At 32.3% G+C, this 19,778-nt stretch overlaps 1 protein-coding gene across 1 annotated transcript in view; it reads right to left on the bottom strand.

Moving 5' to 3' along the window:
* GLRB (glycine receptor beta) overlaps positions 1–19,778 on the bottom strand; it is a 97,110-nt gene that overhangs the window by 18,904 nt on the left and 58,428 nt on the right. Inside the window, exons 5-7 of the mRNA XM_063107805.1 lie at positions 5,179–5,408; positions 4,987–5,069; positions 3,258–3,398 (exon numbers count right to left, since the gene is read on the bottom strand). Coding sequence (XP_062963875.1) covers positions 3,258–3,398; positions 4,987–5,069; positions 5,179–5,408 — 454 coding nt within the window. The remainder of the gene's footprint in view (positions 1–3,257; positions 3,399–4,986; positions 5,070–5,178; positions 5,409–19,778) is intronic.

Here is a 19,778-nt window from a genome sequence, read left to right as displayed (position 1 = left end):
TTGCAATAGGGTTAAACTTTTCCTTACCCATGAGTACTCTTAGGGCAAATGATCTAAAGGAGTCATATAGGGAGCAGTAAATCAAAGCAAAACGGATTTAAAAAGAAACACTCCTGGACCACGCATTGTCAGTAGAATTTTTTAGCCACACATACCATTTCTTATTTAGAATGGATGACATTCTACAGTAACTCACACGTATAGTTAAAACTTAAAAAATTAAGAAAGTATTGGAAGTGAACATTAGCAAGGATAAGAAATCAGTGTTTTTCGGTCTATATATGTAAAAGATTATAAAGTGCAAGTATCTGATATTCCTCTTTGTTTTTTCCCTTCCTCCATTCCAGGCCCTTAAATTTACTCTAATTGAGGGAAAGGGCTTTCATTTTCACACGCTGAGACAAATGCAGAAATTGCTTTACAACATAATTCCATATTACATCAAAAACAAGAAATGCAGAGTTTCTTTTTCCTAATTTTAATTTCATGAAAACTAGGTAATATATTACATTGCTCATAGGTTTTAAGAAAGAAAAAACAAAACGAAAAATGTCCCTCCCTTTTCAGTTCCCTGCCACTCATCTTAAATTCCTGTTTGGACAAACAAGAATATATGTGTTGAACTAACAATCATGTGCAATATTTTGAAAATACAATCCTTCATAAGTACAACGGCCACAATTAAGAGGGCTCCCAGTATTTCCTCCAAGTGGTTCTGAAGCACTTTGCTTAGTAAAAGCATCACTCATTCAAGTTAATTTTATAATCACCTAGAGCATACGAAATGGAGAACAATACATATGAGCCTCTCAATAAATTATATTTTTTGGTAGCCTCAGTTGCCACAAATATTATTACATTTTACAATAAAGTGGCACACTTTAAAATGAAATTTTGCATTCCATCCTGCTATGCCTAAATGACAGCCTACATCGCACACGTCCTGTGTTTCGAAGCAAGTTTCCACCATGTTCCTTTTATGGAGGCACCCGCTAGGGGAGCTTCACGAGACTGGGATGCATTTAGCAGTAACATACATGCTTGAATATTATAGTGATTTGCTCCATAAACTTTTATGAGAAACATTTCTTGATCTTTTTTGATCTTTTCTTGGTACTGTTGCATTTATGAGAGGCAGGTGGGCAGCTAATTGATATAAATGTTCATTGGGCAAATTCAATTTACTTTCTATTTCCTGTGAGGTTTCATACCATTATTCACTCAGGCTTTCAATTTAGGTATTTTTATATACTTGCTTTCCCATATATTTCTCCATTTCTGTTATTTCTAAAAACATAGAAAAGCATAACTTTAACAAAGCTAAAGCTATTTCTGTACAAATTATTGGCTATCATTTAATATACATTGCCTAAATAAATATATATATATATATATACACACACGCATACTTTCCCAGTATTCTACATTGTTAAGCATTTCATATATTTTGGATGGCCAATTTTTCTAAACAGATGTCTAAATATTACCCAAACATTGTAATACGTTTTACTTATATTCATAAGATGAATCATGTAATGTGGATAAAGTACCCAAAACACAGTAAGCACCAAAAAAAGTTTGGCATAATTTTTTTTTTGTTATTTTCTGTAGCTAATAAGATTTCAGTGACTTATTTATGACTTAAAAGATACCACAAAAGCTTTACTTGTAACTCCTGAGTAAATCCCCAAAATTGTCTCTACCATGGCACACTTCCTTATTTCCTTTTAAGAACTGAAATAAATCATGTTTACTTTTTTCATTTATTTATCACATTGAAATATGACTCTACAAAGAACAGGGACCTGACTTTTATTTGCTGCTGAGTCCCCAAATGAATATTTTTAAAAGTAGGGCTTAAAAGTGAAAAACCAAATGCCCCCAGGACTACGATGCTGTTATATAATTTTATGCTATAACATAAAAATAAAATTGCTAGTTTTATGTTTACGTCTTGGTGAAGTTTAAAACTTCAATAGGTCTCTTTCATATTTCTCAAAATTTAGAAATTTAGACACTATTCATTTTGAGATATTAAGCATATAATCTGGATGTGGGTAACTACTTCCAAATCTAACAGGACTCCACAGGTAGTCTAACAATATCAGCTGCACCATCCCTGTCATATAATCTGTTTATATATTTGAAAGTCAACAATAACAGACACTGAAACTAACTTTATCCCCAACTTGTCTTTATTATAACTCTATAAATATGCAAATATCCACTCTACCTCTTATTTTAATATCAACAGGAATGTTTTAAATTATATTTTGTCATTGAAGCTGTCGTGATGGCAGCATTCTAGCTCAAATATCTGATTTCTCCAAATTTTACACAATTTCACTATATACATTTTTATTATTGAAAAACCACATAAATGTTGCATTAACCTCAAATTTTAATTATATCTATTCCTGAATATCATTTGTCATAATTTGCTTCCTGACACAGAATTAAGACTGCATAGCAATTTACAAGTTGGACTAATTATTACTACTGATGTAATAATCAAAATTCAATGACCTTTAATTTATACTGCTAAGTGAAATAACATTATATTCAATATCAAAAACCCTCAATAACCTATAATTACCTGTAGAGACTCAAAAGTTGAAGACTAATCATATAATGACAATACTGAGTAGTGAGTATTCATATTTTCTGCAAAATCTCAATGTAATTTAATGAATGAGGTTAATTTGTTTTGCTTTTCATAGTTGGCTGTTCCATGACCTAGGCCAAGAAGGACTGTACAGGTAATATTTACTGATGTCCAATTATTTCACATTCTCTTGGCCTCCTACATAGCATAATGATCAAGGCTTTTTAAAATTAAAAATATTGGCCAACCACCATCCAAAAACTGCCCAAAAGACAATGGATGAATATATATATATAGATTACATTGTTCACATCCAAAATGTTTAGCCCCAAATTGAATCTTGCCAGAAGAAGAATTTCTTGGCATCATCTAAGAAAACCACTGCCTGGGAGGGTTTGTATTTCTAAAACAAAAAGTTGTAAAACCGCTATCTGAATTGCATAAAGTAAAGCGTATCTATCTAGTAACTGAGACTTCAAAAAATCATAGTGAATATAATTCTGCAAAAAATTTCAAAATATGAATGACAGATAAACTACTTATACTGAACTTATTTTTTAACTACTTTTCTTCTTCTCTTCCCCTAGCATATATAAATATTAAAATGAATCTTTGAAATACAATTTAGTTTTATTTAAAGAATATTACTTACCAGTGCCTTTATAGTATTTTGTGCAGTTACCATATTCAATATCTTCTTTTTTAATATCAAATTGAGGCAAGGCAATTTTTTCTAATTGAACAGGATCTCCTGACTGCCAGATAAATCGTAAATCATCAGTTGTGTAACCAACTAAAACAAAAATACATAAAAATGTTAGTGTGAAATAAAGGTAATTATACTTATTAATTCTTTCTTTTCTTTGGGTTTTAACAATCCAAATATTAAACATAGCAAAGGTAAGAAAATAGAAACTTCTTATATGATATTGTAGTTAAAAAGTAAAGAGGTAAAATGTATGGCCACTAATGAAAATACGAGCACAAGAGTTACACACAATCATCTTCAAGAAAGAACAAGTTAAAATAATCAGCATGTTACAAATAGTTCAACTGCATCATATACAGTAATTCATTTCTCTATGTCAGTATTCTTAACTGTCACCAATAACAAGGTAATATATAAGTGAGGCAAGCTTTCTGAATATATACATTTATAATCATGTAATATGCTACCTGGAACATTTTAAAGAAATGTAACCCATGAAACACTTAATTTTTTGAAGAAATCATTACAAACTTCCCTAAAGGAGTTGCATCAACACAGAAGAGCAATAAAGCAATTGCTCAAATGGACATCATTACAGGATCATCTTGGTATCCCGAAGCATGTATTCTGGGATTAGGTAATGTGGCTACAATTAAGAGGTTTATAGTGTCTGGTAGTCTACCATTGAACTCTAATGTGCATGCATTTTTTTAAGCAATATTTTAGTGCATCCAGGAATAGAATTAAAATGTAAATATGCAGTTTGAATTTTAATACAAATACATATTGACAAAGGCATACATATATATATATATAATATATGAAAACATGTACATGCATACACTTACATGTGCAAAATCTCATTTTATAGTAAAAAAGCAATAAATATTGTTCAAATTTAGGATCCACTGCAGCACATTTTTTAAAAAACATCAAATAACCACAAAGTAACTTTAAGCATATAATCTGGCAAACATGTGCAAGATATTTTACAAGGTTATTATCTTTACTTTCTGCAGAAATAGGTCATGGTATACAGGTATTCAGGCTAAAGATTCCTTACAACATCAGTGTTAATTTTTTAAGGATTTCATACTACTTTTATTTCAAAAGATAAGCATCATAGTAAATTAATATATTTTATAGATAAATAATAATTTCCTTTCATACATCTAGTGCATATTTTATAAACTGAAAAACTATATGATCATAAAAACATAAAAAAATCAATTTTGTGAGAAAATTAAAAAAATTTTTTTTTACATCCATAGAAAATGAATGCCTGGTTGGATTTACAAAATATTTTTCCAAATTTTCTCCTATGAAACTGTGGTTTTTAACATTAAAAAGGTTATTTAAATTAGAACATCATTTTCTCCTTTACCTGACCTGTATTACTAATTCAAATGAGGATGGTAATTAGAATAAGTTAGAAGCGTGGACCTATATCAACTGAACTCAAATTAGACTAGTACAAAAAGGATTTGCCTATCTTAATACAAATTAATGTAGCAAAAGAATAACTATAATTGTCCTAAATAGATTATTCCAATGGCTAATTGTAATCAAAAGCATTAGTTTTGCCACTGTTATACAAGATATTAGTAGAATGTTTTGCCTAGAAATTTTAAGCATTTTATTCTGATAGTCACTTATGGTCTCATTTACATACAGCTCTCGAGTTGCATCTTGCAACGTTGTGTATCCATGGGAAACAACGTCAAGTCCAAAGGGCATGAAAGAGTAATAGATAACCTGAAAATAGAAACAGTGGTCTTAGAAATCCTTTACTATACTTCTCTGTGATCCACTGATTTAAAAAGAAAAATATATAAATGTACAAATATTAAATATGAATGAGTACCTCATGCTGACAAGAACATCTCCATCCCGAAAAATAAAGAGCAAGATATTTTCCTGGGTCACGTCATGAAAATTGGCACTTTTTTCATTTGCAAAAAATAAGTCAGGTTTCCACAAACACTTGTACATTGTGGGATCCACTGTCAGTGCATCTGAGCCTCTAAAATCACTAGGGAGCTTCAATCTGGGATCATTCCATTTTTGTCTCAGGAAGATGTTAACCCTATAGTCCTGGAAAAAATACACACGTTTGCATTTGCGTGTTTATTGCTATTTTTAAGAACGTATGCAACACCAGAATGAAAACGGTTTCAATGATTAGCAGCACAAATATTTTTGCTCTTCCATCATCAGCGAGGATCACAACAGCTCAGTCACTAAATGAGAGCTCCATCAGCAGTATAAAAAGACCCTTGTCTCTATTTAATTACTCTCTACAGACATTCCGTAGCACTTGCTAGCTCAAATGTCAAAATATATCCTTGCCTACTCACACATATAAATGACCGTAGAGAAAATCTGAGATAGCCAAATGAGATTTGGATCATGCAAAACAGATTAGAGTAGATGCAAAATTTGTAAACGTTATGTTATAGATATTCTACTGTAGTAGAAAAGTATTTTCAAACCCACTAAATAGTTGATTATTTAACTTCAGTTATTTGCCTATTTCCAATAATTCAAATTTTAAAACTTTGTAAAAACTGAATTACTATATATCAAGATATATAGATTCTGAGCATATTCGAACCTACAAACATATTTAATACATTAATACATTTTACAATCACCAGTAAAAATGGGGTTCTGCCAAAGATGGGGTTGTCAGTGTGTTGTCAGTATATATGGTCAAATCCAGCATTGAGGCATCATGCTCAGGGGGCTTATGATTTTATCCACTGAACTCAGAATATGCACAGAAGTGTTTGGGGCATAAATTTTATTAGGCTTCAGCTTCCTTATTTTCAATAATCCAAAATTCATATAACACTATCCATCCAAAGCCTTTAGACATGATCAAAATGAATGAGATAATAAACTTCAAATCAAAATCCAAATAATTAAACACACAGAGATGGTAATCTTTCATTAAATAAGAAGATTTAATACATTTCTATGAGACATAAATATGTGTGCTTTACATAAGTATAAAATATAAAATAAAGGATAAGCAATGACCAATGACTCTAGGAAAGCTTGGGGAATTTACTCTCTCTCTCATATGATTTTTGGTTTTGTATCCAGATTCTGTACAGTAATTAGAGAAGGGTAAGACACGTAATAACAATATGCATTTCCTGAACTACAGGCAATGAAGTAAGATTTTATCTACCTACATCTTAAAGCTACTCCAAACTTGATGTTTATAAAGACTTCAACATATAATATAAATTGATTCTTAAAAATCATATGCAGATAGGTTTGGAATGCCAAAGTCAAATAAATTAAAGATTATATAAACTGACACAACATTTCTGCCACCATAGTAGCACCATTGAAAAAAAAAAAAGAAAACATTTTTCTAACTAAATGAACGTGGAAGCAATGAGGAAGAAAAGGGGCCTATAAACCAGAAAAGGAAGACCTGTGTTACACAGCTACATGAACTTTTTGTCTAAATGTTCATGTATCTTACAATGCGTAATTGAACTTAATTAAGTGATTACCTAATGTTTGATTGTGATTGTGACAACTACAAAAATTAACTCAAGTGGGTCCAAGGCAGAGGCCTCACATGGTTAAGCTTCCAACAGATACAATGTTCCTTCCTGGCAAACGTTTTTATTCATTTCAGGAAGACATGCCTGGTCCTCTAAGAAGAAATACGTATTAGGTTCATTCATCTTCTAATAAAATATCAATTATAGTATCTTAGCTGAAGCACATGGTCGATATTCACTTGACATCATTTGAACACCCAACAGTATTTAATTTCAAATTATTTGCTAAAAAGCTTCCTTGAAATGATCTGCTAAAGTTACTGGTATTCTAAAATTAAATATACTAAAAATTATTTTACAACCTTAAGTGCTATGTTTTATCAAGGTAAATCATCAGAAAACTACATCTTTAAGTTGCTACATTTGAAATATGCTTTCACAATATTATGATAAAATATGTCCTTAACTTGTTATCAAGGGACAGTATTAACAAATAACCAGATGAGGTTGTCTATGTATATTTGATAAACTTGTTATTAAAGTCATAGCCCTTTATTTTGGTCAATGAGCCTCACCTGAAAATACACAAGATGAATTATTCTTTATTTAATTTTTAATTTGTTTATATATATATATGCACACACATATATTACTATCATATCATTTTATAGGTATTTACTATGCACTCGGACTATTTCAATCATTTTAGTGTATTTTTTATTATTATATACCTCAAGCCATTTCCAGAAACAGAGATGGATAAAACATAAGTAAAATAACAGTTGAGAGATCATCTTATATTTGGCAAGTCTTTCAGCATTAGTCGTTCCCAAGCAACTTTGCCAACATGTTCTCTATAATCAGAATACTTTATTTTAGTCTAATATTAGGTTTTCTTATTTTAACAGAATATATGCATAGAGATATAAACATTAAGAACTAATGGGCATTCATTATTTGGACCCAAACAACTACCTTTTGGAAACTATGCTAGTTTGCATTGCAGTAATTAATTTCTAAAGACATTATATCAGTATTTTCTAATAATATTCAAGATATTATCTGACAGAATTAAAGCAATGCTTGCATTTAATTAACTTCAGCATATTTCGCATAGTTAAAAAAAAAGTCATCCTATAATATTTTGGGTAGAAATTTAGAAATCAAGCCTGCATTACACTGAATTTCACTCAAAATTTCCACACAGACACATAGTTTTGGGAGCACAATTCTATGTTCCATCTATTTCCAAAATAGTATGGTTAACTCATCAAAAATTATATACCAAAATTACTCTTCTTTTAAAAATTTTATAGGAATTTTAATAGTGTTTCTTCATGTGAAGTTATTTTTCTAAATCCTTCTTGAAGTCTGATCAACGTTTCCACATAATCCAAGAATATCAGTATATTAAATTCCAATCATTCCAGTCAGCAGAAAACCGTGTAGTTTAAAGTCCTACATAGCTTCAAAAGACTTAACAAATAAAACCCATATATAGGAAAAATCAAAAATGGTACAAGGATGCTTTAATTTATAGTCAATCCCCCTTTTTATTCTATATACCATAAATACTTTTTAAAAATTATATTAATCTACATATATATATATATATATAATGGGAATACAAATATCCTAACATAAGGATTAAATAAAATATTCAGTGTGAAAGATTAATATAGAATCTACTATATAAATAAGTTAGTTTCCTTCCCATTTTATATCCGTGGTAAACCAGCCACAGACTACATCATATACTATTAGAAAATATTTATTTAAACTTCTCTTAATGAGGGAAAAATTCAATTCTAACTAACTGTAAAATGTCTCTGTAACTAAATGTGCTTATCTCCCAGCCCCCCACCCCAACTCAGCCTAGCTAATAATCAACTGCTGGCAGGCATTTCTGCTTTTGTAATTTTGCTAACCTGCCCCACTTGCATTTCTAATTTTGCCTGTTCGCCTAAAAGTCACATGGGTGAGAAAGAACTAAAATCAACAGCTGTTTGTCTAAGATGCACTATTAAACCTAAGCCTATGGCCATAAAAACCCTGTCAAACTCATGTACAGGGTCCCAGGATTCTTGGGACGTGAGTCCACCTGGGTCCCGTGTGTAATTAACCTTCTGACTCTCCTACCTTCCGAGGGTCTGGAGCCTTTCTTGCCAAGTTTGTTCCACAACACTCTTAAATCCCCTAGATGATTGGCTGAATCATTCATCCATTCAAAAATTAGTTATTAACCATATATTCTGTTTCATGCTCTGGGTTCTAAGGATACAGCTGTAAATACTCTCTGCCTTTACAGAAACAGCTCTAAGGGATATTGACAATCAAGTAAAAAACAACTTGAAAAGGGCTACATAAGGAGAAGTAGTTCACAATGGGACATCTAATTTAGACTCTGGGGATTAGTTAAAACTAATTGAATGTATTGACACATACACTGAGACCTGAAGAGTCCTGGAAGTTAGACAAACTAGGTTTCAATTATATGCTGAATAATTTGTTATGTGGGTTAAGGCAAGTTACTTGACTTCTCTGAGTCTCAAATTCTTTGTCAATAAAATTAGTTCCCAGCTATTCGTAAGAATTAAATGAGATGCTATACCTAAAGCATGAAAGTGTAGCACACAGTGAGCACTCCAAAAATTAATTAATTTATTATATGTATCATTAACATTATCATCATTATCTCTATTATCATTTTGAAAATGCTGACAATTACTATTGACAGTGATCCTTTTATATTGCTGTAAAGATGCTTCCTACAAGATTTAACTGGCCACTAAACACTATCACAACTAACATTAACTTTATTAATTCTTCAAAAGCTTTTTAAAAGCACTTTGTGTTTGTACCAGACACTATGTACACATAGTGTTTCAAGCCCTGTGACAGGTGCTAGCCATACAAAGATCGATACAAAACAGTACTAGAAAATAAATCTGCAATTTCTGGACTATTATTCAGATTTCACTGACTTAAGATACATTAATGGACAATGGGAGACTTGTTTTGTGTTCTAACAGAATAAAACATCTACCTGTTTTTACGTTCTAGTTTAAATTTAACGATTAAAGAAGTTCAGGTAACAATTGGTTTTGCTGTGCTGTTAAACAAGTCTTCCTTCCTTCATCTGTTCATTCATTCAACAGTTTTTCATTCAGGGCTTCCCATGTTCAAAGATCTGAGCTACCACTCTGAGACGGATTAAAAACTTGAGATCCATACCATCACAAAGTAAGGAAATAATTAGTAAAGCCCCTAGGAGTGGTAAGAACAAAATGATACTCGTTGAGAGAATAAATGATCACTTCAGATACTGGGGATCAAGAAAGTCTGTAGAACCTGAGTCTGAGGAGGTTCCTGAAGAGTAAGTTGAATTTTGAGGGGTGGTGATGGGTGGGAAGAGCCGGAGGCAAAAAGTCGTTGTTTCTTAAGCAGTTCTGTCAACGCCACAAAAGAATCAGTAAACATCAAGATAAAGAAAATGGCAGAAACAATCAAGGCCATCACTAAAAAGAGGCCAGGCAAGACACAGAAATTTTGGAGTGATCCATGGAAAGATAGGAGTTAAAATAAGGACCAAGACATTTACAAAGAACCCTTAATACTAAAAAAAAAAAAAAAAAAAAAAAAAAAAATTTAAAAATGGGCAAAAGACCTGGATATCTCAATAAAGAAGATATACAGATGGCAAATAACCATATGAAAATATGCTCAACATATGCCATCAAGGAAATGCAAATTAAAACAACAATGAGATACCACTACACATATATTAGAATGGCCAGAATCTAGAACACTGACAATAGCAAATGCTGGTGAGGATGTGGAGAAACAGGATCTCTTATTCGTTATTGATGGGAATGAAAATGGTTCAGCCACTTTGGAAGACAGTTTGGTGATTTCTTACAAAACTAAACATACTTTTACCATATGATCCAGCAATCATGCTCCCGGGAATTACCAGAAGGAATTGAAAAACTCATGTCAACATAAAATCCTGCACTCATATGCTCATAGAAGCTTTATTCATAATTGCCAAAGATGTCCTTTAGCAGGTGAATGGATAAACTATGGTATATCCACACAATGGAATGTTATGCAGTGCTAAAAAGAAATGAGCTATCAAGCCACAAAAAGATGTAGAACTTCAAATGCATATGATTAAATGAAAGAAGACACTCTGTGATAGGGTTTGGGTTTGTTGTCCCCTCAAAGCTCATGTCAAAATCAGATCCCCAACTGGGCAGTGTTGGGAGTGGTTTGGGTCATGGGGGGCAGATCCCCTATGGATAGATTAGTGCTCTCCCTGGGAGTACAGGGGTCGTGAATGAGTTCTCACTCTAATAGTTCCCAAGAGAGCTAGTTGTTTAAATGGCCCCGGCCCCTCCCCCATTCTCTTCCACTCCCCACATGATCTCGCACTGGCTGGCTGCCCTGCTGCATGAGTAGAAACAACCTGAGGGCCACACCAGATGCAGCTACCCAAGATGCAGCTGCCCCAGAATCATGAGCCAAATAAACCTCTTTTCTTTATAAATTGCCCAGTCTCAGGTATTCTGGAATAGCAACACAAAAATGGACTAATACAATCTGAAAAGGCTACATCCTGTATGATTCCAACTATATGACATTCCAGAAAAAGCCATACTATGGAGACAGTAAAAAGATTAGTAGTTTCCAGGACTTAGAGGGAAGGGAGGATGACCAGGCAGAGCACAGAGGACTTTTAGGGCAGTGAAACTCTTCTGTATGATACTATAATGATGGATACATGCCATTAAACATTTGTCAAAACACATAGAATGTACAAAACCAAGGATGAAACCCAGTGTAAACTATGAGCTTTGGGTGACGATGATGCATCAGTGTTTATAGATCATAACAAATGTAGCATTCTGGTATAGGATGTCAATAGATGTCAATAGTGTGGTAGGCTACACAGATGTGGGGACACAGGATGGAAACTGAATTTTTTGTTCAATTTTGCCGTGAACCTACAACTGCTTTGAAATACAAAGTCTACTTTTAAAAAGTGAATGCAAAAAAATACCGTTAACAAAATCAAATGCAATAAGTACATGGTTAAGAAAAAATATCCAAAACCTGGAGATAAGGCAGAAAGATTATTTGTCCTTTCAAAATCATACTAAAACACTAACAAGCCCACTTAAAGGTCTTACGATTCTCCAGAAAAGTGTCACAGTTTTTGACTCACTATTTTCTTTTGATCTGGGTTCACGCTTTGTAAAATTAGATAAATTATAGAAGACTAGTAAATTACTAATGAGTTCTCTCTTGTCGAAAAAATATTCTCAAAGACTATGCCTGCATTGCTCTGTATAACATTAACAAGTTTTGTACCAAATTTAGCAATCTAATTTCAGAGCTCTTTCTTTCACTTGTCTCTTGACTTCTCCACTGAATCAGCTTTACTATCCTGCTGGTTTCTTCATTAGTGAGTCAAATAAATCACTGGTATGTCTTCACTATAAATGTTTTAAACTGTTAAAAAATCATGCTTTCCCCTCAAAGAGTTAAACACAGAATTATGATATGATCCAGCAATTCCACTCCTAGGTATACACCCAACGGAATTGAAAGCAGAGACTCCAACAAATACACTTGTATATTCGTGTTCATAGAAGCACGATTAGCAATAGCCAAAAGATGGAAATGTCCATCAACAGATGAGTGGATAACCAAAAGGTGATATACATATATGAAGGGTCTTCAGAAGTTCATGGAAACATTCATATTATCTTTGAATTCCATTTTTCCATGAACTTTTTGTAGAACCCTTGTATGTATACACTGAAATATTATTCAGTCATTAAAAGGAATGAAATTCTGATACATGTTACAACATGCATGAACCCTGAAACACTACCAAAAAATCAAGACTAAGGAAGAGTTTTTCCACAATTATTATTTAGAGTAGAAATGCAGGGCAAAAACAAAAAAAACAAAAACAAAATCCTGGACAGGGCAAGCTTTTTAAAAATTTTTTATTTTATTTTATTTTATTTTTATTTTTATTTTTTTTGACATTTGCATTTTTATTTTATTTTATTTCTTTTTTTAATTTTATTTTGTCGATATACATTGTAGCTGATTATTGCTCCCCATCACCAAAACCTCCCTCCCTTCTCCCTCCCCCCCTCCCCCCAACAATGTCCTTTCTGTTTGCTTGTCGTATCAACTTCAAATAATTGTGGTTGTTATATCTTCCCCCCCCCCCAGTTTTTGTGTGCGTGTGTGTGTGTGTGTGTGTGTGAATTTATATATTAATTTTTAGCTCCCACCAATAAGTGAGAACATGTGGTATTTCTCTTTCTTTGCCTGACTTGTTTCACTTAATATAATTCTCTCAAGGTCCATCCATGTTGTTGCAAATGGCAGTATTTCATTTGTTTTTATAGCTGAGTAGTATTCCATTGTGTAGCTATACTACAAAGCTATAATAACCAAAACAGTATGGTACTGGCATAAAAACAGACACACTGACCAATGGAATAGAATAGAGAATCCAGAAATCAACCCACACACTTACTGCCATCTGATCTTTGACAAAGGCACCAAGCCTATTCACTGGGGAAGGGACTGCCTCTTCTGCAAATGGTGCTGGGATAACTGGATATCCATATGCAGGAGAATGAAACTAGATCCATACCTCTCACCGTATACTAAAATCAACTCAAAATGGATTAAGGATTTAAATATACACCCTGAAACAATAAAACTTCTTAAAGAAAACATAGGAGAAACACTTCAGGAAATAGGACTGGGCACAGACTTCATGAATACGACCCCCAAAGCACGGGCAACCAAAGGAAAAATAAACAAATGGGATTATATCAAACTAAAAAGCTTCTGCACAGCAAAAGAAACAATTAAAAGAGTTAAAAGACAACCAACAGAGTGGGAGAAAATATTTGCAAAATATACATCTGACAAAGGATTAATATCCAGAATATATAAGGAACTCAAACAACTTTACAAGAAGAAAACAAGCAACCCAATTAAAAAATGGGCAAAAGAGCTAAATAGGCATTTCTCTAAGGAAGATATACAAATGGCCAACAGACAGGCCAAGCTTTTAAAGGGCTGGCTAGAAAACTGAGAAAAAGAATATATCCCTGAGAATGTGATTTCACCAAACCCAAATAACTAAAGCACTGAAATGGTCAGTACCAGTAAGTGTTAAGTAGAATAAAACTGAATACTTTCAGTAAATGAGGAAGCCACTGAAGGCTTTACCAAAAACATTTTTGGTACAATGGCATCAAAAGAAGATTACAGAGGATGAAGGAGTGAACAAAGGACAGTTTCCTTGTATATAAGAAGGGGATAAAAATAACACATACACACAACATAGGGTTTTAGTAAGGATTCAATGAGATCATTTATGTAAAGTACATGAATTGTGTGTGGAGATACAAAGCTCTAAACAAATTTTTCATCTTATTACATCCTTTATGATGTTGTTATTCTTTTATAATGCTGGTAATAGTGGTTTACATATTTTTCGCTTCAAAAAAAAATCTGTACATAGTGTAACTCATTGTTCTTAATTGTAATTGACTTCTAGATCACAGATCTCAACACAGTGCAAAGTATGTTTTTTAGCATCTCCTAAAGTCTTCTTGTTTTAAGCTCTGCCACTGTAACGTCAATACACCACGTAAACAATGCAGCACATAAAGCTCAACTGGGTCTTTGAAAGTGCTTCAGAAATGATTTTCTATTAGTTATGTAGCTACATACAATTATGATTCAACAGAAGTTGTAACAAGCTTATATATCTTTAATGAATGTTTTAAATTTTAACAATTTAAATTAATAGTTTGGATTCATTATTCATTTAAAGATAAAAGCTCATTAGTTAGCACACTTCGGTTAATGTTTCATGAGTATTTCCAAATAGCTAGTTATTGGCATTTCAAATGGTCTATATTAAGATAATTATCTTTAAAACCCATTTATTTTCACTTTCAATTGTTCAATCACAATTACAGCTTTATGGTTTATTTAACAATGAACAAATTTCCATCAGAAACAGACTTCTTTTATCAGTGAGAAATTATTTGTTTTTAAAATACTTGGTGACAAATACCATTCAGTGTTCATTCTAAATAGCACACTATTAGTCATTATCTGGAAAATGCATGTTCTCGAGAATTTTCTAGTATCAATTAACATCCAAATTAAACTATTCCTTCAAGATAATAAAACATTTCACTACAAGACATTATCACTGGTTAGGTTTCATTAATAATATTTTAATATTAATAACTGTTTATCTATATTTTGTAATGTTGTTGGAATAGCTTTTCTTGTCACTGGTCATTTTACCTAATTCCCACATATGCAATATTTAATATATTTGTTTTCTTTACATTGTGATAAAAAAGTTAGCATTTAATTAAATAAAAGAGATCAGATCTCATAGCATCTGGCACCATTATAATTAAAGTTCTGTCAACAGAGCTGTTATAAGTCTTGTTTGAAAGGAATTAAAATGTAGCCTCTTAGTGAAATTAGAAGTTTCACATAAAAATTGCAAGTTAACAAAATGCCAGTAAAAGCTCTTAGGTTATATTTTAGTGATTTTTCTCAATATGTCATTTTAAAAATGTTTTTAGTTAAATATTGTTTAATAACACCTAACAGATAATTTTTCTACATCTATGCCAATAGTCCATTTTTATTAGGAGTGCCTGCTAGGTGGTGCCCTAGTACCACACTAGACTAAAAACCCCATAGAGTAGCAATCTGATGAAGTTGGGTATACAGATATTCAGTGACATTCTTATAGGTTAGGAAGCTTGTCTAGCATTCTTCATACTATTAGTTTAATATTTCCTATATCCATTGATAACTGACCAAATTATTGGAAAGAGAAAATAAAACTTGGACATTTCTCATACTTTCTCATTGTTTAATACAATACTCTTGTGAAGTTTAATCCCCAATTACCAATAACATAGCTGGGAGAAAAAGGGTAAAGAGCAAAGTGTTTCCATGATAAGTTATATTATTCTTCAGTTTCAGGTACATATAATAAAAAAGTAACTGACACAGAGAAAGAAATAAAGTATATTTTTAACTACTAAAAACACAATTCCCTTTCAAATTATATCCTTATTAGGATTAACCGTAATAAGAGAGAATTTTTAATAATTACTCAATAAACAATTGATTAGCTTAGCATTTGTATGTAGGAAAAAAAAGTTACACATAATCAGATAATCCTCCCACCAGGAGGATTTGGGAGAAAGTTATATGTACTTAGACAATCCTCTAGCAGGATATGGGAGAAAACATATCATTAACAAATGTTATCAGCATGTGTGTTAGTTTCCTATTGCTACTGTAACAAAATTACCAAAACACTTTATGGCTTGAAACACAAGTTTATTATCTTATAGTTGTGTAGTTCAGAAGACCAAAACGAGTTTCACTGGGCTGAAGTCAATGTATTTATCTGCAGGGTTGGTTCCTTCAGATTCTCAGAGGAGAAAATCCATTTCATTGGCTTTTTTCAGCTTCTAGGGGTCACCTGCATTTCTTCACTTGGGGCCGCTCCTTCCTCACATCACTCTAAATTCATGCTTCCTTCATATCAGCTACTATTGCACTGACTCTGATCTTCCTATCTCTCTCTTAGAAGAACCCTTATGGTTACACTGGTACCACCCGGATAAATCTGAATAATCACCATCATCTTAAAGTACATAATTTAATCACATATGCAAAGTCCTTTCTACCATGTAAAACTACATATCCACAGGTTATGGTGATCATGTCATGGACATCATTGGGAGACCAGTATTCTGCCTACCATAGGGTACAAACCCTGAAGATGAATAATGTGAAAAGCAATGAATACAAAATTAGCTGAAGGTTTATGATTTTATACATAAGATGTAATATAAAATTTACTAAGAGATAAAATAGAAAAAAATAGAACAAATATGTTTATTATTCTATTCTGGAAAATTAATAACAAAAGCAACAAAATATAAAGAATAGTAAACTTGGGCAAGTTTTAAGGAAAGGATTTTAAATCTATATACAGAAGGAAACATATAAAATAAAATTGTTTTATAACAACAAAGACGAGCAATTACCAAGAACTAGAATTAAGCTCTTTTGGCTGATCCCAAGTATGATTTTTTTCTTGACAGGCACAGCTGTGCTGCCCAAAAGGAGTTGAAGTCTATTATTAAAACAAACAAAAAGTCATGCAGCAGAAAGGCATAGGAAGTCTGACAGGATCATGAATTGTAGTGCAATAATAATTCAATATAATTACAAAGCATGCCTAAACTAAAGAAAGAAAATGAATTGTATAAACAGGCTTTTATTTCCATGAAAGAGCTCTGCTGAGAGAGAGTACCAGTGTATAGATTATTACAATAAACCGTAATACTCAGTTTTTTCCCCCATGAGTGCAGTAGTTCACATTTTCAATTATGAAAATCCCACTGATTTAAGCCAAAGGTAGGAATTTAGTGAAAAAATAAACAAATATAACTGCAGAGTAGATGCCACCTAGCCTCTCATAAATCATTCTTCTTACTGTTTTGAATACTCTTATTTCAGTTCTCACAAGCAGTAGCATATAAACTAATAAAATTAAGCGACTGTTCTAGCAACTTCAAATTAGGATGATAACATTTATTTGACAGTTTTGGTGATACTACTATTAATGTCAGTAAATAGCACTCCTAATGTTAATAAAGATACCTTACAAAAATGTAAGATAATGGAATATAAATGAACACATACATATGAGAAATAGCAACTATAAAGCTAAAAAATGAGACCATGAAACAGACTGAAAAAGCATACACCACAGAGATGTGGAAGAGCTTAAGGAATGTTAATATGGCTATAATTTTTCCTCCACTACACAATCATGGTTTGTGAATAATATGAGATTACTTTTAGTTTAAATATACAGTATCTAAATTTAAAAAAAAAAAAAACAAGCAGAAAGGAATATTTTCCAAATAGAATTGGTTAAAATTTTCTGACAACAATGTTAATATGCCAATAACCTTGATCGCTTCTTTGTGCTATGATCAGCTCTATATGCTGCAGGAAGGGGTTGCCCCTGTCCCTTAGCAAGTTGCCATACATCTGTTTGCCACCTGACTTGCAGCTATTCATATTATATCCACCCCGAGGCTCTGCATTCTGTGTTGTGCTTGCTTGAATAAGCAACTGCCAGTTGAGGTAGAAAGGTTTGAACTGGAGAAGAAAGTGTTAGGTAATACTGTAGCTTTCCAAATATTAGGACTTTATTTCAGCAGATCCTTGCAGGGGACATTTCTAAGGGGCTATTAATAAACAAAGCCATGAATGTACAATGGGACTATGATTACACTTATAAATGGTTCATTATCTTCAGCATTTTCTTTAGGATGAGATTCTATCGTGAAATATTATTAATTAGCAAATGCATGACAAACAAAAAGTCACCATTACTGAGTAGTTACTATGCCGGGCAAAATCCTGTTGTTTTTATTTTATATTGTTTTTAGTCTTTTCAGGATGTAACATAGCAAGTACACGTCACACTCAAACACAAGCCTGTCTGAGGACACAACTCACATGGTGTCCACCATTATGTTGTCATGAACACATATTTCAGATTTAGACAAATGTAATTGTAGTTTCCCGACAGCTTACTTTGGAGAACATTTTTGTTTGTTTTTGTTTGTTTGATTTGAAGAATTATCCTCTCATAATATAACTCCTATCCATACATGAATACTCACTTGAGTTATTCCTCTGAGTCATGACTATAATTTCTGAACAATGCTTATAACAAGTAATGAAGACAAGTTTTGTCTCAATCCATTTTTTCTTTAGAAGAAATCTTAATGTTAAATCTATAGCAACTCTGCTTTTCCTAACTATTCAGCAACAAGGTATTAGGGCATTTGCCTTTGAAAAGACTGAGCAAATATATAAAATATGACAGCCTCAAATTTCATGTCTATAAAGTTCTGTTTTATAGGGGTATGTAAAATAACCATTGCTGAAAGCAAAAAATAGTAATTATGGTAAAGCAGACTATTGAAGTTTATTCGATGAGTGTGATTCTGATTCTGAAAGTTTAGGCTATGTCTGCCCGATCAAAGTGAGGGGAAGATTGATTTTCATTCAGATTATTCAATCAAAAGAAAACAGCAAACATAAATAATTTGACTCTTCCGGATAAAGGTCTCCAAAATTTCCAAAATTAACATTCTGTAATAACATTATTCAGTCTATTATTTAATCAAATAAATGTTCAACATTAGACTATTGTTTAAATTTGTTCTGCCAATCCTTTTACTTATCTAGGCAAAGAGCAGAATTAATTTGTTCATTTATTCATTCAATATTAGCTAATATGAAAATTATTTGCTTATGTGTTTACTATGTACTGAGCACCAATTGTCTTCTGTATTTTACGGAAAATGAAGAAATAGAATACATTATTACTAACTTTAAGAGTTTAATAGTTCATTAGAGAATAAAAGGGATGTATTCAAAAATAGGTTTGATTACAGTACAGAAGCTATCAGAAGTAACAAAAAAATGATAGAGAAGAAAGACCTGGATTAAAAAGAGGGCATAAAGTGAGTAAGAGAAGTCATAAAAGGCTCTGATTAGAAGATAAGAGATCAAGATCAGGGATCAATAGCAGGGGCAGAGAGTCCATGGTGAGAATTGGTTAAATCTGATCCCAGAAATAAGAACTTTGGGCTACTGTGATGGGTCTCTGCAGGAGAACAGGAGGAGATAATGTTAGAAGTAATGAAATATTTTATCATAATCCTCAAATACTCTTCAAGGAAGTCCTTCCTTTTCTAATATCTCATGCTTTAAGGTATTTTTAACTCAATATAATCAAGTAACAACTGATGAGAAC

The sequence above is a fragment of the Cynocephalus volans genome, chromosome 9 (assembly GCF_027409185.1).
Source record: "Cynocephalus volans isolate mCynVol1 chromosome 9, mCynVol1.pri, whole genome shotgun sequence".
NCBI classification, from domain to species: Eukaryota; Metazoa; Chordata; class Mammalia; order Dermoptera; family Cynocephalidae; genus Cynocephalus; species Cynocephalus volans.
Note: the sequence above shows the minus strand (reverse complement) of the source record. Positions and strands in the feature narration are given on the sequence as shown.